General features: G+C 35.6%; 1 protein-coding gene across 1 annotated transcript; it reads left to right on the top strand.

Moving 5' to 3' along the window:
• On the top strand, nt 1-27,671 carry LOC131062365 (protein SUPPRESSOR OF npr1-1, CONSTITUTIVE 1-like). The gene is made up of 4 exons (XM_057996001.1): nt 1-92; nt 26,126-26,225; nt 26,346-27,049; nt 27,161-27,671. The coding sequence occupies exons 1-4, from the start codon at nt 1-3 to the stop codon at nt 27,669-27,671; spliced, it is 1,407 nt and encodes a 468-aa protein (XP_057851984.1).
• The last annotated feature ends 306 nt before the right edge of the window (nt 27,672-27,977 follow it).

The raw sequence follows: 27,977 nt of genomic DNA, 5'->3' as shown, positions 1-27,977 counted from the left end.
ATGGCATTGCAAAAGGAAGTTCAGAGGGCAAAACCTTTGCATGTGGCCAAATATCCAGTAGCACTTGACAAGCTTGTACACGATCTTGAAAGGTGATGCCTTGATAAGGTTGTACAAGATTTTGAAATCCGGCGTGGACCTAATTAAAGGAAAGGGAAGGCTGAGATCGTTGGCATTTTTGGAATGGGTGGGGTAGGAAAAACTCCAAATCTAAAACTGCCCCTGTTCTTATAGTCAGCTGATCAAGACAATATAACAACAGAGAAAACAACTAACAGCAATAAACATTGCTAAGATAAAATAAAACACAACTCATATTAGAACAGCACACACATTCTATATTACTCCTTAATAAAAAGAATACAAAGATTCCCTATAAGTAGAGTTTTCCAACTTCACTAGCAAAAAGAATTCAAAGTCTCTGAAAATAGAACATGCATGGCATGCAATATTTGGTGAAAAAGAAACCAACAGTTCTAAAGAAATCTCTAATCTAAGAGTAGTCTAACTGTATGCATAACATACTTTATTTGCATGAGAAATAAAAAACTATTAACTAAATTAATCTAGCTGCATGTTAGTGTATGGTGGTGGAGGCTAAAAACAATTATGAGCTACATGGAGCTGCATGCTCGAGCAGCATCAGTTATCAACATACTCCCCCTTGATGTTGAGAGGGCTCACAATCTTATCTCGTAGTGCTAAAACCCGAGCTTTTGCAACTGCTTTGGTGAATTTATCCGCTAGCTAATCCTGGGTGTTGATGTGCTTCAATTCAACATCCTTCTTCTACACCAAATCTCGTATGAAGTGATACTTCATATCAAAATACTTTGTTCTGCTGTGATGAACCGGATTCTTAGCTAACTTGATGGCACTCACATTGTCACAATAAATTACCATAGGCTGAATTTGTTTTTCTCCAATTTCTTCCAAAACTTTTTTGAGCCAAAGAGCTTGTGTACCGGTTGAGGTAATTGCAACATACTTTGCTTCTATAGATGAGAGGGCCACAATGTTTTTTTTTCAAGCTCCAAGTAATTAATCCAAAACCAAAAAAGAAACAATTCCCAGATGTAGACTTACGGTCATCCATACTACCTCCCCAATCTGAATCACTAAAGCCTAGAAGATTGAACTTTTTTAGAAGAGTAGTAATGAATACCAAAACTTAAATTCCCTTTCACATACCTCAAAATCCTCTTGGCTTCCTTCATATGTATTTCAGATGGATTTGTCATATGCCTTGAAACAAGTGAAACAGAATAGGCAATATCAGGCCTCGTGTGGGTTAGAAACATCAAGCTCCCCACAATACTTTTGTAAGTTGTCTCATCAACTAAATTAGCACCATCATCTCTACATAACAAAACTCTATGAGCACTTGGAGTGGAGGTAGGGTTACAATCAATCATATCAAATTTCTTCAGCATATCCTGTGCATACTTTGTTTGACAAATGAAAATCTCATCTTTACTTTGATAAACCTCCATTCCTTGAAATTATTTCATCAGACCAAGATCTTTCATCTCAAATTCTTTCATCATAGTAGCTTTGAATTCATCTTCAATCTTAGAACTACTACCCATATACAAAAGATCATCAGCATACAAACTTATGATGAGGATATCAATAGCTTCTTGTTTGGAGTAAAGGGTAGGATCAATCTTACTTCTCTGGAAGCCATTCTCCTGAATGTATCCATCAATCCTAGCATACCATGCTCTTGGTGCTTTCTTGAGGCCATACAAAGCCTTCTTCAACCTATAGACATAATTCTCTTTTCCTTCCACTTCAAAACCTTGTGGCTACTCCACATATACTTCCTCTTCTAAGTACCCATTCAAGAAGGCACTTTTCACGTCCATATGATATATGCTCCACTTCTTTTGAGCTGTTAATGAAATTAGCATTCTTATGGTCTCTTGTCTTGCTACCGGTGCAAATGTCTCTTCATAATCAATTTAATACTTTTGTGTGAAGCCTTTAGCAACTAATCTTGCCTTGTGTCTTTCAACACTCCCATCATTGATAAACTCAGTCTTGTAGACCCATTTGGTGCCAATATTTGTCTTGTCATGCGGAAGTTATATTAACTCCCAAGTATCATTCTTGTGAATGGAATCCATCTCTTCTTCCATGGCTTGCACCCAAACCTCATTAGTACATGCATATTCAAAACATGATGGTTCAAAAATCAGCCTTGGCTAATAAAGACAAATTCACTGTCTCACCTATTGGGTTTTCTTCATGTACTTGATTTCCACTCTTCTAGTAGATATCACTCAATCTCCTTACATTCCTTGTAGAACTTGGAGAAGAAGTTGGACTTGAACTTGGTACTGAAGAACTTGATGAAGGGCTTCTTGGTGGAGTTAAACCACTAGATACAGAAACATTAGTTGGTTGCTCATGATCAATATCAACAATTATATCATCATTCAAAATAGATTTTGACTTCTCAACATGGCCTTTTTGATGACTATAAACTCCCCTTTCATCAAAATTCACATCTCTTGAGACAATAAGCTTGTTAGTGATGGGATTATACAATCTATAAGTCTTGCTTTTCTCACTATACCCAATAAAAATACATGACTCACTCATTGTATCTAACTTCTATCTATTCTAATAAGGTACATGCACATAAGCCAAACAACCAAAAACTTTGAAATAATTAACATTAGGCCTTTTTCCATACCAAGCTTAACAAGGAGTCATATTTTCTAGTGCACTGGTGGGGCTACGATTGAGGATGTACAACGTTGTAGCAACTGCATCTCCCCAATAAGAATTACTCAATCCCCTGGTTTGTAACATGCACCTTGCTATTTCAACCATAGTATGATTCTTCCTTTCAGCTACTCCATTCTATTGAGGTGTGTATGCAGTAGTAAGTTGCCTCTTGATGCCATTAAGATCACAATAACTCTGGAAAGCCTTTGAGAAAAATTCTCCTCCATGATCTGTCCTTAAACATTTGATGTTGCATGCTTTCTCATTTTCCACAAGGGATTTAAACTTCTTGAATGTATCTAGGGCTTCATCTTTGGCCTTCAAAAAATATACTCAACAATTTCATGAGTAATCATCAATAAAAGTGATGGAATATGATGACTTACCCAAACTCTTAGTCTGCATAGGACCACATATATTTGAATGAACAAGTTGAAGTGGGTGATGAGCCCTCCATGCATTGCCCTTTGGAAACTTTTCCCTTGCATGCTTTCCCTTAGCACAACCTTCACAAACGTCCTTGTGTTCCTCAACCTTGGGCAAACTGGAAACTAATGTATGTGAGGTTAGAAACTTCAAACTATGAAAATTTAAATGTCCATACCTGAGATGCCATAACAAACTTAAATCCTCATAAGCCATATTTGCCAAACTGTTGTTATGTTCACCAAACCTCAAGGGGAACATCCTATTTCTTATCATAGGAACAACAGTGATCACCCTATTACCCTTATTCTTATCATAGATAGTACATGTCTTATTCTCAAAGACTACTTTATAATTTTTCTCACATAGCTGCCCAACACTTATCAAATTGTGCTTCAATTGCGGAGTATAATAAACATCATGAATACTCTTTATACCTTCTTTTGTTTGGACCTCCATAGCTCCTTTTGCAGCAATCTCCAACGATTTTTCATCACCAAGCTGGATCTTGGATTTGAAACTTCCATCCTTTGTTGAGAACAACTTCTTATTCCCTATCATATGGTTAGAGCATCCAGAATCTAGGTACCAAACATGTTTACTAGTATTTTTACCCTTGGCATAAGATAAAAATAAGTGATCAGGAGGATTCTCACTACTTTCTTGAGCATAGTTAGCACTTTTACCTTCTTTCAATGTGCATTCTCTTTCAAAGTGGTCATACCTGTTACAATGGTAACATTGAACATTTCTCTTATCAAATCTGCCTCTACCTTTTCCTCTAGAACCACCTCTTCCTCTTGAGCTACCTCTACCTCTTGAAAATTTTTGGCTTTTCCCTTTACCTTGGCCTTGATTGATTTTGGCACTACTGTTGCTTGCATCTTCATTTTTTGTGTTTAGCAATTTAGAGGAAAACGCTTTCTCTACACCTTCAAAAAACATCTTTCAATGTTTCTTCATGAGACATCAGGGATCCAACCATTTAATCAAACTGTAGTTTTGTCAAATCCTTGCTTTCTTCTATGATTATTGCTACATGATTCCATCTAGGTGTCAAAGATCTCAACACCTTTTTTATCAAAACTTCATTGCTTACAATTTCCACAAGTGTAGCCATTTTATTGACCACATCTTTGACTCTAACACAATAATCACTTATACTTTCAACTTCTTGCATCTTCAAATTTTCAAATTCTTGCTTCAATGTCTTAAGCTTGACCACTTTAACTTGATCACTACCCTGGTAAGCTTCTTGTAGAGTCTTCCAGGCATGTTTGACAGTTGTTGCTCCTGATATTCTTGGAAATAAGCTCTTATCAAGAGCTATCTAAATATGAAACAAATATTGAGCATTCATTTTCCTTACTTCCTTTCTTGTTGTTCTTTCATTGGTCATAAGGGCATTCCAATCAGCTGGCTCCTCATAACCTGATTTAATAATCTCCCACAAATCTTTTCTAATAAAAAAGGTCAGCATCTTAATGCACCAATAATCATAATCATTCCCATCAAATTCTGGAATGGGCATATGGTTAAAATTCCACATGATTAACTTTGGCGAAATTCCAACAATAAAACTTTAACCCAAAACAATTTTACCTGCTTTGATACCACTTGTAGAATCTAAAACTGCCCATGTTCTTATAGCCAGTTGATCAAGAAAATATAATAACAGAGAAAACAACTAACAACAATAAAAATTGCAGAGATAAAATAAAACACAACTCATATTAGAACAACACACACATTCTATATTACTGCTTAATAAAAAGAATACAAAGATTCCCTATAAATAGAGTTTTCCAGCTTCAATAACAAAAAGATTTCAAAGTCTCTAAAAATAGAACATGCATGGCATGCAATATTTTGTGAAAAAGAAACCAACAGTTCTAAACAAAGCTCTAATCTAAGAATAGTCTAACTGCATCCATAGCATGCTTTATTTGCATGAGAAATAAAAAACTATTAACTAAATTAATCTAATTGCATGCTGGTGTATGGTGGTGGAGGCTAAAAATAGTTATGAGTTGCATGGAGTTGCATGCTCAAACAACATCAGTTATCAACAAAAATAAAGAGTTGTTTAACCGAAACCGTAAAAAATATGATTGAGCCTGTTTTCTATTTGATCTACAAGAAGCCTCAGCTAGAAGCAAGTTACCTTCTTTGCAAGAGCAACTCCTCAAAGATCTCTTTGGTGTAAAAGAGCCCAGTTTTCAAAGTCGAGAGAAAGGGTCAAGTTCTATCTTTGATCACATAGAAAGAAGCAGATTTCTGAGCTTCCTAATTGTTCTTGATGATATTAATCACCTGGAGCAGTTAGAGGATTTCATGATAATGGCTATATGCTAAAGAAACTTGGTAATAGTCTTATAATTATTCCATCCCGTGATGTAGGGGTACTTGAAAGGGCCAAAATTGAGGTTTGTTATCACTTAAAAGGAATGGATAAAGTTGATTCTAGAGTGCTTTTTAATTTGCATGCTTTCTCCCAACCACATCCAGTTATCGGATATGATGATCTTGTTGATGCCTTTTTATTTGTGTGTGGAGGCTTACCTCTGTCTCTAAAAGTTCTGGGAAGACATGTTCATAATCAAGATTTAAATTACTGGAGGATAGCACTAGATAAATATGGTGAGACACTGCATGTGGACACTAAAAAAATACTTAAAATAAGCTTTGACACTTTAGAGGCAGAAGAGAAATAGATTTTCATCAACATTGCATGCTTTTTTGTTGGTTAATCAAAGCATACTGCCATAAGAGTATGGAAGGCATCGAGGTGGAAAGCTGAATATGGACTAAGAGCATTACAAAAAAAGTGTCTTGTTGAAGAAATAGAAGGTCTTGTACCTATATTGAGGATGCATGACCACCTACAGGACTTGGGGAGAGAAATGACAAATGAGCTCACTCAACCTCATCATCTGTGGCGTCCTCGGGATCTTAAAGAATTGGTATGTGTATTTCTCCTCCATATTTCTGTTGTGTACCAAATTAAAATTAAAATGATATTTTAAATCCTAATCTTTTACTGAGAGTAATGATTACCCAAAAAAAAATATTCTCTAAAAAAATTTTGTTAAAAGTAAATTTGTAAAATAAAAAATAAATTATTAATTATTTTATATATATTAAAAAAAATCTTATGTTTTTTATGTATTAAAATATATTTTGATTCAGCATATTGCATCTACAAAAAATAAAGTCTAATTTTTCATATTAAATGCAGCTGTTACAATAGTAGAATTAAAAAGTAAATCAACAAAAGTTATTTGTTGAACGACAAATATCTTTATTTGCTTTCTTGATGACCTATATGGGTAATTTGTAACTAATGTCTCAAAGCTATAAAATTGTCTTTTGAAAGAGATTTATTGAAGATATTAGCTATTTGTTTAGATGAAAGACAACATTATAGTTTCACTTGTCTATTTTGGACCAAATCTTGAATGAAATGATAATAAATCTCTATGTGTTTTGATCTAACATAAAATATAGGATTCTTGATAAATTGAATGGTGCTACTATTGTCACATTAAATATTAATTAGGTGTTCTTTAAATATATGTAATTCCTTCAATATCCTTCTAATCCATGGATTAAAAACTTGCTGCTACAATAACAATATATTTTATTTCAATCGATGAAAGAGCCACAATTCCTTGCTTCAACTGCTCCAAGGTACAACTCTAAGACCAAGTGAGTAAATATAAATAGACCATGTTGATTTCCTATGATCTATAAACTAGCCCGGTTATAATTTGTTTAACTAATTGATTTATATTTTTTAGTAGAAAAATCACGGATACCAAATATTTTAGTACTACTCACATACTTTAATATTCTATTAGTAGGCTCATGAGACTCATGTGGGTCTTATATTCAAACCAAAAGATGTGTCTCACAACATAATAATATCAGGTGTACTTGTAGTAAAGTGCATGAGACTCCCCACTAGACTTATGTACAAAATAATATCCACCTTGATCTTCCATTGTCTTGGTCAAATTATCACTAAGTGCTTAAAGAGTTGCAACTACCATGCATATCATTATTCTACAAATTTTCAATAATTTTTTACATATACTTTGATTGAGAAATGATTATTCCTTTTGATTGTTATTGCACTTTTACACCAAAAAAATAAAATAATGTATGAGTTCTAGATCCGTCATTTCAATTTTCTGTATTTCTACCAACCAAAAAAAATCATTAGAGATTTTTATATTACCCACTTAAATAAGATCATCAACATAAAGGCAAATAATGAAAATTTCATTACCAATATTGTTGATGTACAATATTGATTTTAAGTGGCTTTTGTTGGGACCTCCTTCCAAGAAATAACTATCAATTCTTGCATATCAAGTATGAGGGGTCTCCTTCAACTTGTAGAAATCTTTGTTTATTAAATTTATAAAGCAATTGTTCTTTATCTAGAGTTTCATAACTAATGGATTGTTTCATATAGACTTCCTCATCTATGTATTAAGAAAATTTAATTTTACATCTATTTGATATATAGACCACCTATATTGTGTAACAATTGCTAAGATAATTTTAATGGAATTAAGTTTTGCAATTGGAGTGAATATTTTTTAATAATTTACTTTAGATGATTATGCAAATCCCAAGTGATAACTAATCTTACCTTGTATTATTTCATATAATGATTAGCTAGTATTTCTTTTTATTAATCCATTTGAGATCAATCACCTATTTATATTTGAAAGGTGTACTAATTCTTATGTATTATTTTTATCAATTGATTTCCTTTATCATTCATAACATAAATCTATATTCTCTTTGATAACTCAATGATGAACGGATAGCACCAAACCGGTACTGAGAGGGGGGGGGGGTGAATCAGTACAGACAAAAACACAATCCTAAACCGGTTTGACAGTAGACACTGTGCTTAGGCAGACAAACAATAACACCAGTCTTAAAAAGAGTACAATAGGCAAAACCCAGAGTAACTGAGACAAGCATAAACTGGTTGACACTTATCTTCTCATACAATCTAATACTTCATTTCCATTTCACCCTAGTGCATGAACAGGTAATCTACCATCAAAGATATATATATATATATATAAACAACTAGATCAACATGATTCACCATTTGACAGAAAACAACATAGCATCACATGAAAAAGACATCACATATGACACACATATTTTTCACATGGAAACCCAACTGGAAAAAACCACAGTGGGGATGAATACCCACAAGCTTGTTTTTGAACTCTTTAGAAGTCCGCTCTGTTAGGAGCCTTGTCCGGTTAAAGACTGATACAACAGGTTCTGTTAGGAACCGATCTTGTTAGGGATCACTTGGTTAAGGGATGGCTAGAATACCCAGTTAAGGGTTAAACCTTGTTAGAGGATTTCAAGAACTCAATGGTTTTGAGTCACCCTGTTAAAGGATTTACAGTAAGCCAGTTAAAGCTACCCTGTTAAGGGATTTCTCAACTGTTGAAGTGGTTAGAGATCAATAGGTATTATAATGATCTGGTAGCAGCACTTAATGCCAATGCAGATCCGCTTTAGCTCCTCTTCACCTTCTGCACTTACACTCTGCAGGTATCACTTCTCTCTTCTGGTCTGGCAAGAATCACGTATCTCTTCTCTTGGATACACACACACAACTTTTGCCAACAACCTCAGAAAGAAACACAATATCGACCTTATAGGAAACAGATAGGTCGGTAGCTTAAACCTTAAACCCTAAACCTATTAGGTTAAGCAATTCAAATGGTTCAATCCTAACCATTGAGCACATTGCATTAAATGCAATAGTCTTGAACCAATCTTAAGACGTTCTCCATCATTCATTTTCCACTGATTTCATGGTGGCTGATAACCCATCACATGTTATCACCGTTTACAGACTTCGCACATTCCTGAGGTAGATAGGGACAATTTCTTTCATGCAAGATCCTTCACGCGCACAAGGCTGACGTGGCAACATGACCTGTTCTTCGTTATAATGCTAACTCATCACACAAAGTCACCAATTGAGTCACACAGGCTTGAGACACTTCAACCGGAAACCTTGAAGTTGAAACTACCAACCAGTAGTCATACAAAGCTTCCATGTGCTGGTTCCCATAACCACATGCTGGTTCACCTTAAACAAACACACCGCTTCACTTTGGCACAAATGCCGGTTCATAGTGTTATACTGGTTCTCATATATACTAGTTCTTGGTAACATACTGGTTCTCACATATACCGGTGTTCTCCTCTCCAGCATATTGGCATCAATGACAACATACAATGTCATTATGTCCTCATACCGGTTCACATAATGCTAACAATCTCCCCCTTTGGCATTGATGGCAATATACAAAGATATCTCTCTGCTTCACATCTTCTCCCCCAACTTCTACAGATATCTTCTCCGCTTCTCTTCTTCTCCCCCTTTGAAACAATGCCAAAGTGGAGGCACCAACTTCCCTGTTCCATTATGCTGCTCCCCCTGAGGAGTAGCATCCTTCAACACATCAATCCTGAAGAAAAAATTGACTATGCAATACTTGATTGATGTGGATCATATACCTTTAGTTTACTTCCTGAAGGGGCAACACCCCTAATTCACCTTTTAAGTACATAAATGTAGCCTTTGGAAGAGGCTTGGTGAATATGTTTGCTAACTGCTCCTTACTGGAAACATGTTCCAGTGCAATCTCTTTGTTTTGAACCTTTTCCCTCAAGAAATGATATTTAAGTTCAAAGTGCTTGGTTCTAGAATGTAAAACCGAATTCTTGGAGATTTTAATTGCACTAGTATTGTCACAAAATATACTTACCAGTTCAGATATAGGAACTTTGAAGCCATTCAATACATGCTTCATCCAAATTGTCTGAGTGCAGTTCATGAAAGCTGCAACATACTTTGCTTCCGCTGTAGACTGAGAGATACAACTCTGCTTCTTACTCATCCATGAGACCAGTCTACCACCGAGAAAGAATGCACCACTAGTTGTGCTCTTCCGGTCATCTACATTACCAGCCCAATCATCATCTGTGAACACTTTCAGGTTAAAATCATTATTGTATGGATACCATAACCCATAGTCAATAGTTCCCTTCAAATATCTAAGAATTTGCTTGACTGCAACCAAGTGGGATTCTCTTGGGCTTTTCTGGAACCTTGCAGTAATGCCAACTACATGTGCAATATTTGGTCTTCTATGCACTACATAATGCAGCTTACCAATCATTGATCGGTATTCCTTCTCATCAACCAATGCTGAGTTATCCTCTTTGGATAGTTTACAACCGGTCACCATTGGTGTACCAACCAATTTTCTATCTTCCATGCCAAAGGTCTTCAACACCTCTTTGACATACTTGGACTGAGTGATAAAGATTCCATCTTTCATCTGCTGAATCTGCAGTCCAATGAAGAACTTAATCTCCCCTATGAGTGACATCTCAAACTCTTTCTTTATCTCATTTGCAAACTCATGACTCATCTTGTCATCTCCACCAAAGATAATGTCATCAACAAATACCTCACAGATCAGGATCTGATCTACTTTAGACTTCAAGTAGATATTGCTATCTTCGCTTGTTCTCTCAAATCCAATCTTCACAAGATGGGAGTGCAGGCATTCATACCATGCTTTAGGTGCCTTCTTTAGACCATATAAGGCTTTATGTAGCCTACACACCATGTCACTGTCTTCAGATAGGGAAAACCCATCTGGTTGCTCTATATACACTTCCTATTCGAGTACACCATTTAGGAATGCGGATTTTACATCCATTCGATATACTTTGAATCCTTTAAAAGCTGCATATGCAAGAAGCATATTAACTCCTTCCAATCTGGCTACAGGAGCAAAGGTTTCTCTATAGTCTTCTCCTTCTTTTTGGGCATATCCTTTGCACACTAGTCTGGCTTTGTTTCTAATCACTGTGCCATCCTCATTCAACTTATTTCTGAAAACCCATTTGGTACCAATGACATTTTTATGCTCCAGTCTGGGCACCAAAGACCATGTACCATTTTTATCTATCTGGTCAAGCTCCTCTTCCATTGCCTTGATCTAGTCTTCATCTTTATGTGCCTCTTTGAATGATTTAGGCTCAAATTCAGAGATCATACATGAGTTTTCTCTGACCTTCCTTCTTGTAAGAATCCCTGCATCCTTATCTCCTATGATCTACTTAGGATCATGATTCAACTTGACATATTGAGGAATGGTCTTAATAGATTCTTCTTGTTGTTCTTCTTCATCCTCATGTCCATCAGTATCAACATCTACATCTACTGGTGTAGGAACACTATTACTGGTACTTGGTTGACTGACAACTGGTTCCCAAAAGGTTACAACCAGTTCATTTACCGCTTGCTCAGTGTCAGTTTCCTTAGTTTTCTTAGAGGTTTCATCAACTCTTACATTGATGCTTCCATAATTCTCTGAGTCCTATTATTGAAACACTTGGTGGAATACCCTAGGAATATTTCCTCATCACATTTCGCATCAAATTTGCTTTGGTGTTCGCTCCTCTTGATGTAACATTTGCTACCAAACACTCTAAAGTAGCTAACCACATGTGTCTTACTGGTCCAATACTCATAAGGAGTTTTATCCTTACCTTTCTTAATGAGTACCCGGTTCATTGTGTAGACTATAGTGCTCACCGCTTCTCTCCAAAAGGTGTGAGCTACCTTTCCTTGAATCAACATAGTTCTAGCTGCTTCAATGACAACCCAGTTATTCCTCTCTGCTAGGCCATTTTTCTATGGAGTCCGGGGGGCAGACAGTTGCCTCTTGATGCCATGTTCTTCATAGTACCTGTTGAATTCACTGGGAGTGAATTCCCCTCCTTGATCAGTTCTTAGGCACTTGATCCTTTTACCGCTTTCCTTCTCCACTAATGCTCTAAAAGCTTTGAACTTTACAAAAGCTTCAGACTTATCTTTCAAGAATGTGACCCACATCATTCTTGAGCAGTCGTCAGTGAGAATCATGAAGTACCTATCACCCTGCACACTCCTAGTTTTCATAGGACCACACAAATCTGTATGCACAAGATCAAGCAAATTGTCAGCAGTGAAAGGTTTACCTTTAAAGGTTGAGGAAGACATTTTCCCCAATTGACACTCTCTGCACAAGGTATTATCCGGTTTGCTTAGCACCGACAACCCTCTAACTGCCTTGATCTTACTGGCCTTCACAATGTTATCAAAGTTTACATGGCAGAGTCTCCTATGCCATATCCAGCTATCATCAAATTTAGCCATCAGACATGTACTTATATTTGCATTCAGCCGAAATAGGTTATCTTTGGTCTGCATGCTGGTGGCCACCAATTCACCATTCTTTCCTTTGATTCTGCACACTCCATTCTTGAATTCTAGAGTGAGACCACTATCATTCAGTTGGGCTACACTCAGAAGGTTGTGTCTGACACCATCAACCCAATACACATTATCAACACTACTCTTTCCATTCAGAGAGATGGACCCTCTTCCTTTGACCATGCATGGTGCACCATTACCAAAATGAACGACACCACCATCATACTCTTCCAAGGATAGAAACTTGCTCCAGTCACCAGTCATATGGTGAGAACAACCACTGTTAATAATCCACTCATTGGAATTATCAAAGAGGGAGACAAGAGCCTTCTTGTCTGACACATCTTCTTTGACAACAACAAACACATTATCTTCATTTTCTTCATCCTCTGATTCCTCATCTGTGACACCTTCATCAACTGCCACAAAATAGTTTCTCTGGTTTCCTCCTTTGAATTTCTTAAACTTTCCTGGTTTGTCCTTGTTGTCGCCATTAGGACAGTTTACAACAATATGCCCTATCCAGTTACAAGAAAAACATTTCAAAGGGAGCTTACCTTTGTATTTACTGGTTCCTTTAGGAGGTTTCCTGGCAAGAAGAGCTTCAAATGCCATCAAAATCTCCTCATCATCCATTTCTCTACTTTGTCTTGGTTCACCACTAGTGCTAGCTTCTTTTCCTTTTCTGGATGGTACAATAGAAGCTTTAAAGGCTAATTTAGTCTTTTGAACACTGCCATCAAAACTATTTAGCTCATAGGTTGTCAACTTTGCAATGATGGAGTCTAGGGATACCTTAGTCTTGTCTATTGATCTCAACTCCTGAATAGTAGCAACCCTTATTGCATAGACCGGTAATAAGGATCTTAGGACTTTGCTTACCACAGTGGAATCTTCCATTTTACCACCTATACTCTTGATATCTACAACAATAGTTTTGATTCTTATTCCATACTGTTGAATGGTCTCACCTTCAACCATCTGCATGTCTTCAAAATTCCCTCTAAGGCTTTCTTCCTTAGCTTGTTTTACATGCTCATCACCGCCATAGATATTTTTAAGAATATCCCATACCTCTTTGGGATTTACCTTATCTTGGACATCAATAAACTCAATGTCAGATAAACTACAAATTAGAGCTTCCATGACTTGCCCATTCTCCTGCATCTCTCTCTTTTGGGTATTGGTGAGAGTACCGGTAGGGGCAACATAGGCATTCTCAACATAGCTCCAGTGTTGAGCACCCATGCTTCTGATGTATATCTTCATTCTATATTTCCATATACTGAAATTTTCTTTGTTGAACTTTGGACCTTCCCTCTTCATCATTAGACTGGGATCTTTACCTCAAGCGGTTAAGCTTATAACACAGAGGACCTAGAGGACGCTCTGATACCAATTGATAACTTAATGATGAATGGATAGTACCAAAATGGTACTGAGAGGGGGGGTAAATCAGTACAGACAAAAACACAATCCTAAACTAGTTTGATAGTAGACATTGTGCTTAGGTAGACAAACAGTAACACCGGTCTTAAACAGAGTACAACTAGCAAAACCCAAAGTAACTGAGACAAGCATAAACCGGTTGACACTTATCTTCTCATACGATCTAATACTTCATTTCCATTTCACCCTAGTGCAGGAACATGTAATCTACCATCAAAGATATATATATATATATATATATATATATATATATATATAAACAACTAGATGAACATGATTCACCACTTGACAGAAAACAACATAGCATCACATGAAAAAGACATCACATATGACACACATATTTTTCACATGGAAACCCAACTGGGAAAAACCACGGTGGGGAGGAATACCCACAAGCTTGTTTTTTAACTCTTTATAAGTCCACTATGTTAGGAGCCTTGTCCGGTTAAAGATTGATACAATAGGTTCTGTTAGGAAATGATCCTGTTAGGGATCACCCGGTTAAGGGATGGCTAGAATACCCAGTTAAGGGTTAAACCCTGTTAAAGATTACCTTGTTAGAGGATTTTAAGAACTCAATGGTTTTGAGTCACCCTGTTAAAGGATTTACAGTAAGCCAGTTAAAGCTACCCTGTTAAAGGATTTCTCAACTATTGAAGTGGTTAGAGATCAACAGGTATTATAATGATCTAGTAGCAACACTCAATGCCAATGCAGATCCACTTTATCTCCTCTTCACCTTCTGCACTTACATTCTGCAGGTATCACTTCTCTCTTCTGGTCTGGCAAGAATCACGTATCTCTTCTCTTGGATACACACACACAACTTTTGCCAACAACATCAGAAAGAAACACAACATCAACCTTATAGGAAACAGATAGGTCGGTAGCTTAAACCCTAAACCCTAAACCTATTAGGTTAAGCAATTCAAACGGTTCAATCCTGACCATTGAGCATATTGCATTAAATGTAACAGTCTTGAACCAATCTTAAGACATTCTCCATCGTTCGTTTTCCACTGATTTTATGGCGGCTGATAACCCATCACACATTATCACCATTTACAGACTTCGCACATTCCCAAGGTAGATAGGGACAATCTCCTTCATGCAAGATCCTTCATGCGCACAAGGTTGACATGGCAACACGATCTGTTCTTTGTTACAATGCTAACTCATCACACAAAGTCACCGATTGAGTCACACATGCTTGAGACACTTCAACCAGAAACCCTGAAGTTGAGACTACCAATCGGTAGTCATACAAAGATTCCATGTGCTGGTTCCCATAACCACATGCCGGTTCACCTTAAACAAACACACCGCTTCACTTTGGCACAAATGTCGGTTCACAGTGTTATACCGGTTCTCACATATATTGGTTCTTGGTAACATACTGGTTCTCACATATACCGGTGTTCTCCTCTCCAACATATTGACATCAATGACAACATACAATATCATTATGTCCTCATACTGGTTCACATAATGCCAACACTCTCACACAACTTCTTCATGCACATATGGTTCTTGAACTTGAATTTGACTAAAAAAATAAAATTAGTTTGGTTCATATTTATACTCAAATAAATTTTATTCAAACTTCATATATTTCTTGAAGAACTTATTTTTGGATTGATGTTGAACACTAAAAAAATATTATCACCACTCCAAGCTTATTTTTGGATTGATGTTGAACACTAATTTTGTGGGGTTTCGGTTCAAGATTGTAAAGTGGTGAAAAGGTGATGAGAGGAGATAAAGTGGAAAGCTTTACCCTCCTCAAGAAAGGAGTGAAAGTTTCACAAAGGATTCCCTTCAACTTCTCACTTACATTACATTTAAAAGAGGGGTGGTTGAATTCACTAGATCCAATCTCAATGGAAAGAGATTGAATTTAAAATGAATTGACAATAATTTTGGAAAGTAAGGTAACCCTCTTTTAAAATAGACAAGTTGAATCAAGTGAATTGAAACTAAACATGAAGATGACAAAGAAATGATTACATCTTGAGATAGAGATACAAGATGAAGATGTGCACTTGGATTTAGTAGTAAAATGTCGAGATGAAGGTCCCCTGCAAATTTAAGCAAAATTTGTTAGGACCGAGTTGAAAGTGTACTTGGGCCTCTGAAAAATCCATGCTTCGAAAATGTTTTTCCCGTCTCTGAAAATGAAGTCTAAACTTGCAATTACAACTGTGCACCTGGAACCTACATACAAAAAAGAGAGGAAATATTGTTGGGTTTGGGGGTTTGCCTTCAAGTCAAACCCTGATTTGGAATTAACCAAGTGATGAAAAATACTTACAAGTAAATTAAAGGAAATGTCTAAAGTAGAATCAACTCAAGAGAGGATGTAATTGAAATGTTGATGGAATGGTTTGAAAGCATATGTGGATTTGAATGTCTTGAATGTTGGTAGAGATATCCTCTTCATTGGTTGAATCCTTGACTTGAATGCAATGCCTAGACTTGAAAGGGAGACTTGAGATGCTCAATGGATGCTTGAATGCTTGAATGATTACACTTGATTTCTCTTATTGAACTTATTTGAACTTAATTGTGCTTGTATGAATAGAAGGGGAAATTCTCCTTATATACTTGTCAGTTAAGGTTTTTAACTAATTTTTCGTCTTGGGTCGACATAGGAAAACTTTTTCCCACTCGCAATTGACAATCCCAATGCAAGAATAGGTCAAGTGAACCCCAAAATAGGGCAGGGATAGGAGTGCCACTCGCTTGTCCTAGGAGGAAAGGGGCACCACACCCTTGTCCTAGAGGGGACAGGGGTGCCATGCCCTTGTCTTGCCCTAATTTAGGACAGACAAAGAGAAAGAGTAGTGCAGGGTGCAATTTTTAGGTGTTTTGAGCATGTCTTGGGTCTCCAATCAGGCTTAGGGATTCGTCTATCAATGCGAAGACCCAAATGCGGTAAAAAATTGAAAGATTGCAATTTTATGACGCTACATTTAGCCCCCACTTTAGTGGGAGTATAAGCGTATGCCAATACTACTGCTAAGTACAAGGAAACAAGATTGAGAGACTTTCATCACATCAAGGAGGCAAGATACACAAGCCCCCAGTGGACTAAGGATATTACAACTTCGATTAACAAAGTAAAAGGTAAGATCAAAAGGGAGGAACCATGATTGCAAGTAGTAAGGTTCCCCTCACTATGAGTCATGAAAAGCAAGGATACCAAAAATTACAAAATAAAGCCAGGTTCACTAAGTAAATTTAAGTATCAAGAAAGAAAATATGAGTGGAGTGTATGCCCCCACGTTAAAGCAATCGCGCATGCCTTATCGGGAGTGATTGCTTTTAGGTAAGGATACACCCAAGAGAGAAAGAGAGAGAGCATGTTATCGCAAGGACTTAGCTCCCAATTGAGGAATAAACCTAAGGATAATGAACAAAAAACACAAAAAATGAGGTGGTTTCACTTTCCTCAGGGTCAGTATGTTGTATGATAACTCATTTATATCATGTATATATATGCATAGAATGGTCATCATTCCCTAAAGAAAGGAAACCGCCTTGGAAGAAAGGGAACACATGTGTCTTTTGAGTCAACATGGAAGAGACCAAAAGAGATCTCAATGCTTTGTATCATCCTCAAGAAGACATCACTAGGGAAAACAAATAGAAGAACAGGGATACACATAGATTAATGGTCACAAAAGAGAAAGAAAAGAGAGAGAGGTAGAGGATCTATGGTGCTAATGTATCTAGTCTAGCATGACATCCACCTCCCGATCTTGCTGATCACTATTTTGGGAAGGTGGGAAACACGCTAGAGGAGTGACATCAGGCATAGCAGATGGAGCTATCACAAGATCTAAACAAGGACTATGCTCATGTGCTAAGTCCCTTTGTTCATTTCTAGGAGCTAGGATTAAGGCTTTTGAAAATTCCGCAGATGAATGATTGTCAGCATCAATATATTCATATTCACTATCAAAAGCATTAGGAGGTGTATTTCGATCATGAATAATGTTTTCACCTATTTCTTCATCAATATTTATAAAATGAGAATCTCTAACATGATAGAAGTAAAACCATCACATGTTTTTTGCAGCTTATGATTTGGAGATTTAGGTTCAACATATTTCTTAGGAGAAATGGGAATCATGTCAACTATTAGAGTTTTGGGAGATTGAATATTTTGAGCAACAACTTCAAGAACTCGAGCACGATGCTTTCGTCGGCGTTCTCTCGCATAACGATTCCATCAAGTCTTAACAGAAGGCTGTGAAGGAGGAATATTCTCATCTTTGGTAGTTGGAGGTTTAGGTTGAGGTCTTTTAGGTTGAGCAAGAGAAGAGGCAAGTCTCTTCTCTCTATAAGTGAAAGGAGGTGGAATTGCACCATATAAAGGAGAAAAATTTGGTGTAGGGAGGAGACTAGGTCCATCATGAGGAAGAGGTATAGGTCTAACCTTAGGAAGAATATTATTATTTTTATTTGGAGAAGTCATAGTTTCATCCATAGGAATAGGTTGAGAATATTCCTTAGGAGGAATATTAGTTCTATCCGTTAGAGGAAGAACATCATCTTCAAGAATGATGGGAATATCAAGTTTTGGACTGTGAGGTTGTCTTAAGGATAAGATCATATCTTTCTTTCATTTTTGATAAGATTGAAAGATAGCATCACTTCTTTGTGGAAGAGATTGAAATTATTGAGGCTAAAAGTAATCAATAGGAACACCTAGGCTTCTTTCGGTTGGTCGAAATAAGCTATGGTTAACAGTTATGATTTATCCATTGTGGGGAAATTTCAAACACTTATGGATTGGAGAAGAAATAGCCTTCATGGAAGACAACAAAGGGTAGCCTAACTTCACACAAAATTGTTCAGAGGAAGGAATGATAACAAAGTTGACATCTATAGATTTAGTGTGAACCTCAATAGGGAGTGTGATAGAACCAATGGTAGGACAAGAAAATATATCAAATAACTTAATGACCACATTAGTGTTATCATAGATTATTTTATGCAAATGTAAAGTATACATATATTCCTTGGTGATGACATTAACCATGCAAGAGGGATCGATAAGAAAACCACGACAAGGTTTGTATTAAATCTTCGCAACTATGTATAAAGGGCCATCAGGTGCTATAATGGTCTCACTAGGGTCAAATGTGATACATCAATCCTTAGGTATTTCTTGTTTCTCTACCATATTCACCAAATTTTGAGCCGTGGTAGTGAAATCAGAGGGAGATAAAGAGGTATGTTCAGTCTCAATCACCTTAGAGGTATGAGAGTGTAAAGGATCGGTAAAAATCTTAAGAATTTGATTAGGAGGAGCTACTAATTTATTTCCCTTATCATTGACACCTACCACAAATATAGTATTATTATCAATCAGGTCTTGAATCTTACTTTTTAATGCAAAACATTTCTCATTATCATGATCAGGTTGATGATGAAATTGACAAAAAGAATTATTATCGAAGTAAGGTGAGGTTGTCCTAGAAGGGTCAACTGGTTTTATTGGAGGAAGTTTGATAATATTTCTTTGTAACAACTGAGACATGATGCTATAGAAAGATTCATTCAAAGAAGTAAATTGTCTTTCTCTTTTAAAAAACTTAGAAATAAGAGGCACACCTGTTGTAGCATTCACATTGTTGTTGTCAATGGTGTCATTGAATTTGATGAAGCCTTTATTCGGTTTGAACTTCACAAACGGTTGTTGAGCACTCTCACCCTTATCACTCAGAGCCACAGGAGTAGATTTCTCCAATTGACTCACCGCCTGTTGATAATTGTGAAGTGTTGTGCACAACTATGGAAAGGAAGTAAACTCAAAAAGGAGAAGTTTTTCCCTAATGCCTTTTTGCAAATTAGAAATAAAAATTCTTTGAATATCATTATCAGGCACTAGAAAAGAAATTTGATAACACAAATTCTTATATCTATCAATTCAATCAATCACTTTTTCTTTAACACTGTTTACAATGCGTTAAATTATTCAAAGTGATTTTAGGACCTATGTTGTTTTGAATTTTTTTAATAGAAGGATTTTTTAATTGTTGAAAAGAAGTAATAGAATAAGAATGCAAAGAGCAATACCATTGTAAAGCCTTATCTCTTAATGTTCTAGTAAACAATTTGGCAAGCAATCTTTTATCATAAGCAAAGTCAATAAACAAAGTTTGGAATATTTTGATATGTGTTAAAGGGTCACCTTTTCCATTATAGAGTTCCAATTGAGGGACTTCAACATGTTTAGTAGAGACAACTCTAATAATATCAAGAGAAAGTGGGTTGGCGACATCAAATATGGGTACACTAAACTTGGATTGACTGATAGAGGCAATTTGTTGTTGCGATGATGACACATTTTGAGCAAGGTTATTAATGGTTGCTTTGGTTCAGGAATTTATGTTAGACATGTTTGATTGAGAAGGTGGTGTGATGTTATTGAAAGAAGGCATTGATTGAGAATAAGGTGGTGGGACACTATGGTAATTAGGCATAGGCGATGATTGAGTAGGAAATGGGACACTGAAAGGAGGGATAGAATGATTGGATGAATTGACCCCCTATGTCACATTGATTGGTTGGGAGACAATAGGAATACTAATTGAAGGCTTAGATAACTTAGATGGAGGATTGAATGAAGAAGAGAGATTTCCCCCATGACTAGTGGTTGTAGATATGACATTTTGAGTTGATGTAGCGATGATGTTTGAAGTGAAAGTAGGAATGCTAGTCATTGAAGTGGTCAAAGGAATAGAATGATTGATTTGTATAGAAGGTTGTGAATAACCTAATTTCTAAATACAACTCTTTATAGGCACCACATTAGAATCAACAATGTGAGCAATACCATGCAATATATCAATTTCATTCTTATCACTTTGAATCATGTGTTTTAGACCTTCAATTAATGGAAGAGCTTCACTATTAGGGTATTCTTGGGGCATCCATTGTTGGAAGTTGTCAAATTGATTGTCCAATTTTCAAAGGTGATCTATGGAAACTCTAGTGAAAGCTTCTTCTTCACCATTGGAATCATCAATCGGGTAGAAAGGGATGTTATTAGGATGGGAAGAATTGGTATTATCCTCATTGAAGAAGTCACCCAAATTAGGCTCCATCTCTTCGAGAATTAAACCTTGAGAAGCCTTAATTCTAATGCTTCATCTAAAGGGGATAGTATAGGTAGGACTAATAGTGGTAAAACTCATGCACTAGAGGGAAAATTTAAATTTTGAATTTTGGGAACAAAGATTGACTAATGCAAAATTCAATTTGAACTTTGTGGAGAAAAGAATGACACAATCTCCAAGAAAATTTACGATGAAAAAAGAAATTGAAATTTAAAATTAGGGCCAATGGGATACCACTTAATTTCAAAATTGATAAAATTAAGATTTTAAAAACTGGGTAGATTATAATTAACCACTTAATTTTTAAATATTTCCTTGAAAGTTGTGATGTTGAAATTGGGAAGTATTTTTTATTTTAGAGGGATCAAAATTCGAAAAAATCAACCAATTTTTTGGATTTAAGCAATTAAATACTGTCAAAATAGCCTCCCAAAATTTTGAGAAAAATGTTGAGGACCAAGTTGAAAGTGCACTTGGTCCGCCCAACTTTTTCATAAAATTTTAGGGATGAAAGCTACGATGATTTTATGAATTTTAGATAGGTGAAATTAAGGCTTAAATTTCAAAATAGGACCCTATTAGGGTTTTGAAAAAGATAAGAAATTGAATTGCAAATTGGAAAAAGGCCAAACCTAATGGATAGGGCCACCTTGAATAATATTTAGAAAATTGAAATTTATTGAAATTGGTTGAAATTTACAAAAAATCCAAGTAAATTTGAAAATTAGGGTTTTAGAACCTAACCATTGAATTTTAAAATTTTGAATTTTGGAAAAAGGAGGGAAATTAAAATTTTGAATTTTAGGCAAGAGGACAAATTTGAAAATTAAATGTAAATCCAATTTTTGCACAAGTTCAAGTTGATTTTTGAAAATGAGGGTTTTGACAATTAACCGCTTAATTTTGTAAACTTGATTTGCAAATTAAACAAGACAATGAAGAAATTGAATTTGACAAGAAATGAAATTCTTGGATCTAAAACAATAGATAGCAATTTTTGCAAAACACGAGTTCAATTTCAATTTTAACAACTAGTGTTTGATTGGATTAACCACTAAGTTTTATAAGAAAATTAAACTTGTAAATGAAAAATATACAATAATTTGGAATGTCAATCATGTAAGATGTCGGGTTCACCAAAATGTAATGTAGTGAAAAGGTGATGAGAGGAGATCAAGTGGAAAGCTTTACCATCCTCAAGAAAGGTGTGAAAGTTTCACAAAGGATTTCCTTCAACTTCTCACGCACATTACATTTAAAAGAGGAGTGCTTGAATTCACTAGATCCAATCTCAATGGAAAGAGATTGAATGCAAAATGAATTGATAGTGAATTTGGAAAGTAAGGTAACCCTCTTTTAAAATAGACAAGTTGAATCAAGTGAATTGAAACTAAACATGAAGATGACAAAGAAATGATTATATCTTGAGATAGAGATGCGGGATGAAGTTGTACACCTGGATTTAGCAATAAAATGTCGAGATGAAGCTCACCTGCAAATTTGAGCGAAATTTTTTAGGGCTTTGAAAATAAAGCCTAAATCTGCAATTATAGTTATGCACCTGCAACCTACAAATGTAAAAGAAAGGAAATGTTGTTGGGATTGGGGGTTTGCCTTCAGGTCAAACCTTGGTTTGGAATTAACCAAATAATGAAAAATACTTGCAAGTAAATGAAAGGAAATGTCTGAAGTAGAATTAACCTCAATAGAGGATGCAATTGAAATGTTGATAGAATTTTTTGAAAGGATATGTGGACTTGAATGTCTTGAATATTGGTAGAGATCTCCTCTTAAATGCTTGAATCCTTGACTGGAATGCAACACCTAGCCTTGAAAGGGAGACTGGAGATGCTCAATGGATGCTTGAATGCTTGAATGGTTGCACTTGATTTTGCTTCTTGAACTTATTTTGAACTTATTTTTGCTTAATTGTACTTTTGTGAATAGGAGGGGAAATGCTCCTTATATACTTGTCAATTAGGGTTTTTTAACTAATTTTCCATCTTAGGCCGACATAGGAAAAATTTTTCCCTCTCGCAATTGACAAGCCCAATGCAGCAATAGGGGGAGCTCGACAAGAAGAGACAAAGAGTAGTGCGGGGTATAGGTTTTAGGTGTTTTCAGGATGTCTCGGGTCTCCAATCAGGCTTAGGGATTCATCCGCCAATGCGAAGACCCAAATGCGGTTGAAAATTGCAAGGTCACAATTTTATGATGCTACAAAGATGTATATTTTTTATGCCACTACTTCTATCCAATAACAACTTGGGACGTTCTTTCAACACAATATACTTCATGCCACTTTCATAATGGTATGGTTCTTTCATTTTACAAAGCTATTTTTTGGGAGGGTATAGATTTCAATAAGTTATCACTTGATACCATATTTGTAACAAAAATTAGAGACCCTTTTAAACTAAATGCACTCACTCTATTTTTTCTAATAATTTCAAGATAGTATGCACTTTTCTCTCTAGCAATGGCTTTGAAATGTACTTGAAGCATTCAAAGGATTTAAATTTATTCTTCAAAAAAATTATCGATATATGGTGAGAAAACAATATTAATAATGTTAAACAAATAAACTCTTAGGTAGTGATTACCTTTGCATATCATCACAAATGCTAGCATGCATATACTAAAGAGGATCTTTCTTCCTTCCTTGATATATTCACCAAAAAATATCATAGTATTTCTTGTAAAGTGCACTCCTTAAGAAATTTTTTTTTCCATAATTGATAATCTTCTAACCATATTTTTGTTTTGAAGCAACCTCAATCCTTGGAAATTTAGATATCCATAAATCTAGTACCATAACCATGATTCAAATTTTGTTGCTTTAGGGGCATGCACAATAGCACAAAGAAAAGGGAAAGGAATTGTCCTACTATCTATCTTTGAAGCATTTGATAGGAGATGATAATTAAATTATTTATCAAATGCTTTATAGTAGTTATCTTAAAACATAACTCTATATATTTTTGCTACAAGTTTCCTAGTATCAAAAGGAAGCTTATGCTTTACTTTTGGCATATGCAAAGTATCATGAATAAAAAATTGTTATTCATTGCTTAGTCTTTGTAATAGAAGTACATTTTTTTATTACATCATTTTTTTTTATAATCACCAAATTTACCTTGAGTGACTTTAAATAAATTTAAATCTAATGTGACAAAATAAAATAAAATTTAGCTTTCATATTATTTGAGGGGTTACTATACGAATCACACATTTTTATGATATTCTTTTGGAAAATTACATATAAATAATATGAAGTCCTTTGCTTCTACAAAGGGCTCTTTTGTATAATTGTCTCTTGAATTATTCAATTCAAATTTCTTCTGAGATTTATATTATCAATAACCTTCACAACACTTGCTTTGGATGCTTTTGCAATCCATATTGTTTCTTTTACTTATATTAATTTTTCTGCCTCTTCCTCTTCATTTTTTTCGTACTTTCTATTAGTAATAGAACCCTTGAGATTTTTTTGATTGAGAGGAAGGAGCAATAGATTATTTTTCAATTATTATAGTAAAAAAGAAAGCTTGCAACAATCTCTTCATATAACATTGCATGCACTCATGAGATTGCAGAGAATTTACACCAAAAAGAAATTGAACACCTATGTGTTGCATTGATCGACTCTATCTTTGAGGAGCTTAAGTGCTTCTCTAAACTTCATTTCCTCCTTTGTGGCCTTGATGTCAATCATGTCTACTATCACTCCAAATAGTTCTCCAAGCAATTAGTATAATAAAGGCACAAGTAATCAACTTTCCCCATAGTTTCCTTCTGAAGAACAAGATAACCATCAAAAGAAAATCTTCATATGTCCTCTTTAATGCACATGAACTTTACCATTTTTTGGTAGTCCAAGGATCTAAGTAATAGCCTTGGACATCCTAATCTCCTTAGCCTTGAAGAGACACCAAATTTGATCAAGAGGCATCTAAGAAATACAATTAAATATTTACTTCTTAAAATTGCTGCATATGACCATTAGATTAAATTTTGGAAAAAATGATCTCATAATCTTTTCTTTATAGCTATGTTTTATTATAGCCTCTCCTCGACTCCTAAGTTGGCTCACAATACTTTGAGCTCTTGTGATAAAAAAAATAAATGAAAAGAATCCATCTCTTTTCATCTATAATTTTTTCAAAATCTCTTCTAAAGGTTTGAAGCTTCACTAATTTAACATTGTTAGATACTTGGTATGCAATTTGTAAATCCTTCCATGTATCTTTTGATTTTTCCATGTCTTTGACATGGAAAAAATTAAAATATGCAATGCATTTTGAATAACATTTAATTGTCCTTCTTTTAGTATCTTACAAGTGACTTCGTTGATTTGTTGTACAAACATTTAATATATTTTAACTTCCACTAATTCTCAAAGATCTTAAGATAATAAGAAGGTCTTTATTTTTATGCTCTAATACTTAATTTGTTTTCCTTCTAAACAATAGAAGTTTGAATGGTAAGGTAATGCCATTAACCAATACTATCACCTACACAATAAAATTTTCACAACCAAAAAAAATTATTAAGAATTTCTCTCATTCTATATATTTAAAAGCACTTAAACAAATAGCATATTTTGATATTGCGGACTGTACAGCTACAAAAAGACATGCCTTTTTACATTACATGCAGCACCATGACTGGCGAAAGAACAAGCAAATCCAATATAAAATTAACTATAAAAGAAAGATTACATGCAGTTAGCATGAATAGAATTAAAAAAACATCAATAAACGCTGTCCGTTGAATAGCAAACATTTTGACTCACTACAACACTATCTGAGCCTCTTCTCTTAATGGAGGAATCAAAGGGATTTGAAAACATCCTTGCCCAAACCAAGGGAAGGTGTTCCCATTCTATTTTTGACAAGTCCCTGAATTTTGAAGTTCAATTCTTTCTAGGGGAATCGGATAATAATGCAGAAACGTCATCATGTTTGTTATGGCTTCACCTTTTGTACCCCTATTATTACAGACCATATTCCTCCAATTTAAATCATCCAAGTCATCCGCATTAACTGAGTTTCAGTGTACAGCCAACAATTCCTTCATGGATTCCGCTTCAAAATATGCAGTGTTTGAGAATCAGTAATGGACGTTTCAAAAGATTGTGGCAGCAAGATGAAGAGGTATTCTGTTATTTTCCATTAAAAATTGAAGTCTCCATTAATGAAATACATCATGTTATCGTAGATTCCCGATTATTCCTACAAATTAAAAGTTTAAAACAATTTTGTTTTGAATTTCAGGCTCCATCAGGAATGAAACAGCTGGAGATTTGCGGAACTCTTTTAGAAGGGTATCCAGATTTCTTAGGAATATCAACTCATGTGGAAAAGGAATTCAACGAGGTTCAACGCATGTCAAAAATGAAGTCATTGATGGTGAAGACATGTAGAAGATTTTCAGGCTCCCTCGCTACGAATTCTGCTAGTAAGTCTTCTGTTAAGGCCCAATTGAACGGTGGCCAAAAGTCTGCTACGGCTAAGGCCCCATTGAACTTGCTTGAAGATCTAGTAATCAGCGAGCAAGAAAACATAGAAAAAATTATACTTGACGGAAATTATTGTCCAAACCTTCAATTCTTGGAACTTTATTCCGTTAGAAATCTTATTGAAGTGCAATTTACAAGAGTTGAAACATTAAATTATCTTAATATTAGCAAGTGTGGATATCTCAAAGTTTTGTCAGTGACATCTGATCTTACAGAACTTGAAGAATTGAGCATTACTGCATCATGCCCAATGCTGGAGGAGCCAAATCTTGGCCATTTGAGCTGTCTGAAAAAGATAAGAATCACAGATTTTAATATGAATAGTGTGCCAGGAATGTTCAGTTTCAAGATGCTCGTAGAATTGAATCTTAGTAGATGTCCAAACCTTCATGAGTTATGTCTTGCACATTTGAGTTGGCTGGAAAAACTTACAGTTCACCACTGTGATGATTTGAAAAAGTTTGATAGGACTATCTCATCTCCTTAAGCTTGTAGAAGTTAGCATTTCTTGGTGTTGGATGGTACAGCTTGACCTGTGCCTGGTGGGTTTGAAGTTTTGAACGTTCTCAGGAGCATAACAATTGATAGGTCTGTCAAGGTGAAATGTTTTGAGCTAAACGATTGTAAAAATTTGGAAACGGTTCCAGGAATATCATTCGAAATGATTCAAGTGCTAAAAATTTGTGGCTGTCCAGAGCTTAAGAATTTCCCCGTTATTTGTTGCCGAAGGTGCCTAGAGTTGATTATAATTGATGGATGTGGGAATCTCAAGTCCCTCACGTTGACTGATTGTGCTATTTTGAATGGAGTGTCTGGTAACCTCGATCTTGCTGGATTATCCAGATTGTCCATATCGGATTATCCAATGCTTAAATTGCTGCCATCGCTTGGGCATCTAATTTACCTTGAGGAAATTCGCATTCTCCGGTGCGCGAGTCTGCAAAATATGACTTTACCAGCGACTCTGAAGCGTCTTGAATTAAATTCTTGCAGAGAACTAAAAGTAACGTTAGGAATTTCTGTTCTTACAAAACTTACAGAGCTAAATATAAAAACGTGCCCCCAACTTCGGTTTGAATAAAACCTTTCTGGCTTGAACCCCCTGCACTAGAGGATTACCATTGTTGAATGTTGGAACGTGCACAACATACCACTGCCAACTACACTCATCGAGCTCAAAGTGCAGCGGTGCATGAAACTACAAATTAATGCAGGAATAGGCCATCTTACAAAGCTTACAGAGCTGCATATAAGTGAGTGTCCAGAGATTGAGGAGATGCCAGTTGTTTGTGGTCTAAGTTGCCTGGAAAGAGTTACGATTGATGGATGGGGGAAATTCAAATATCTTCACGTGATTGATCGTGCGATTTTGAAAGTAGTTAGGGGG

The sequence above is a fragment of the Cryptomeria japonica genome, chromosome 7, assembly GCF_030272615.1.
Source record: "Cryptomeria japonica chromosome 7, Sugi_1.0, whole genome shotgun sequence".
Taxonomy (NCBI): domain Eukaryota; kingdom Viridiplantae; phylum Streptophyta; class Pinopsida; order Cupressales; family Cupressaceae; genus Cryptomeria; species Cryptomeria japonica.
Note: the sequence above shows the minus strand (reverse complement) of the source record. Positions and strands in the feature narration are given on the sequence as shown.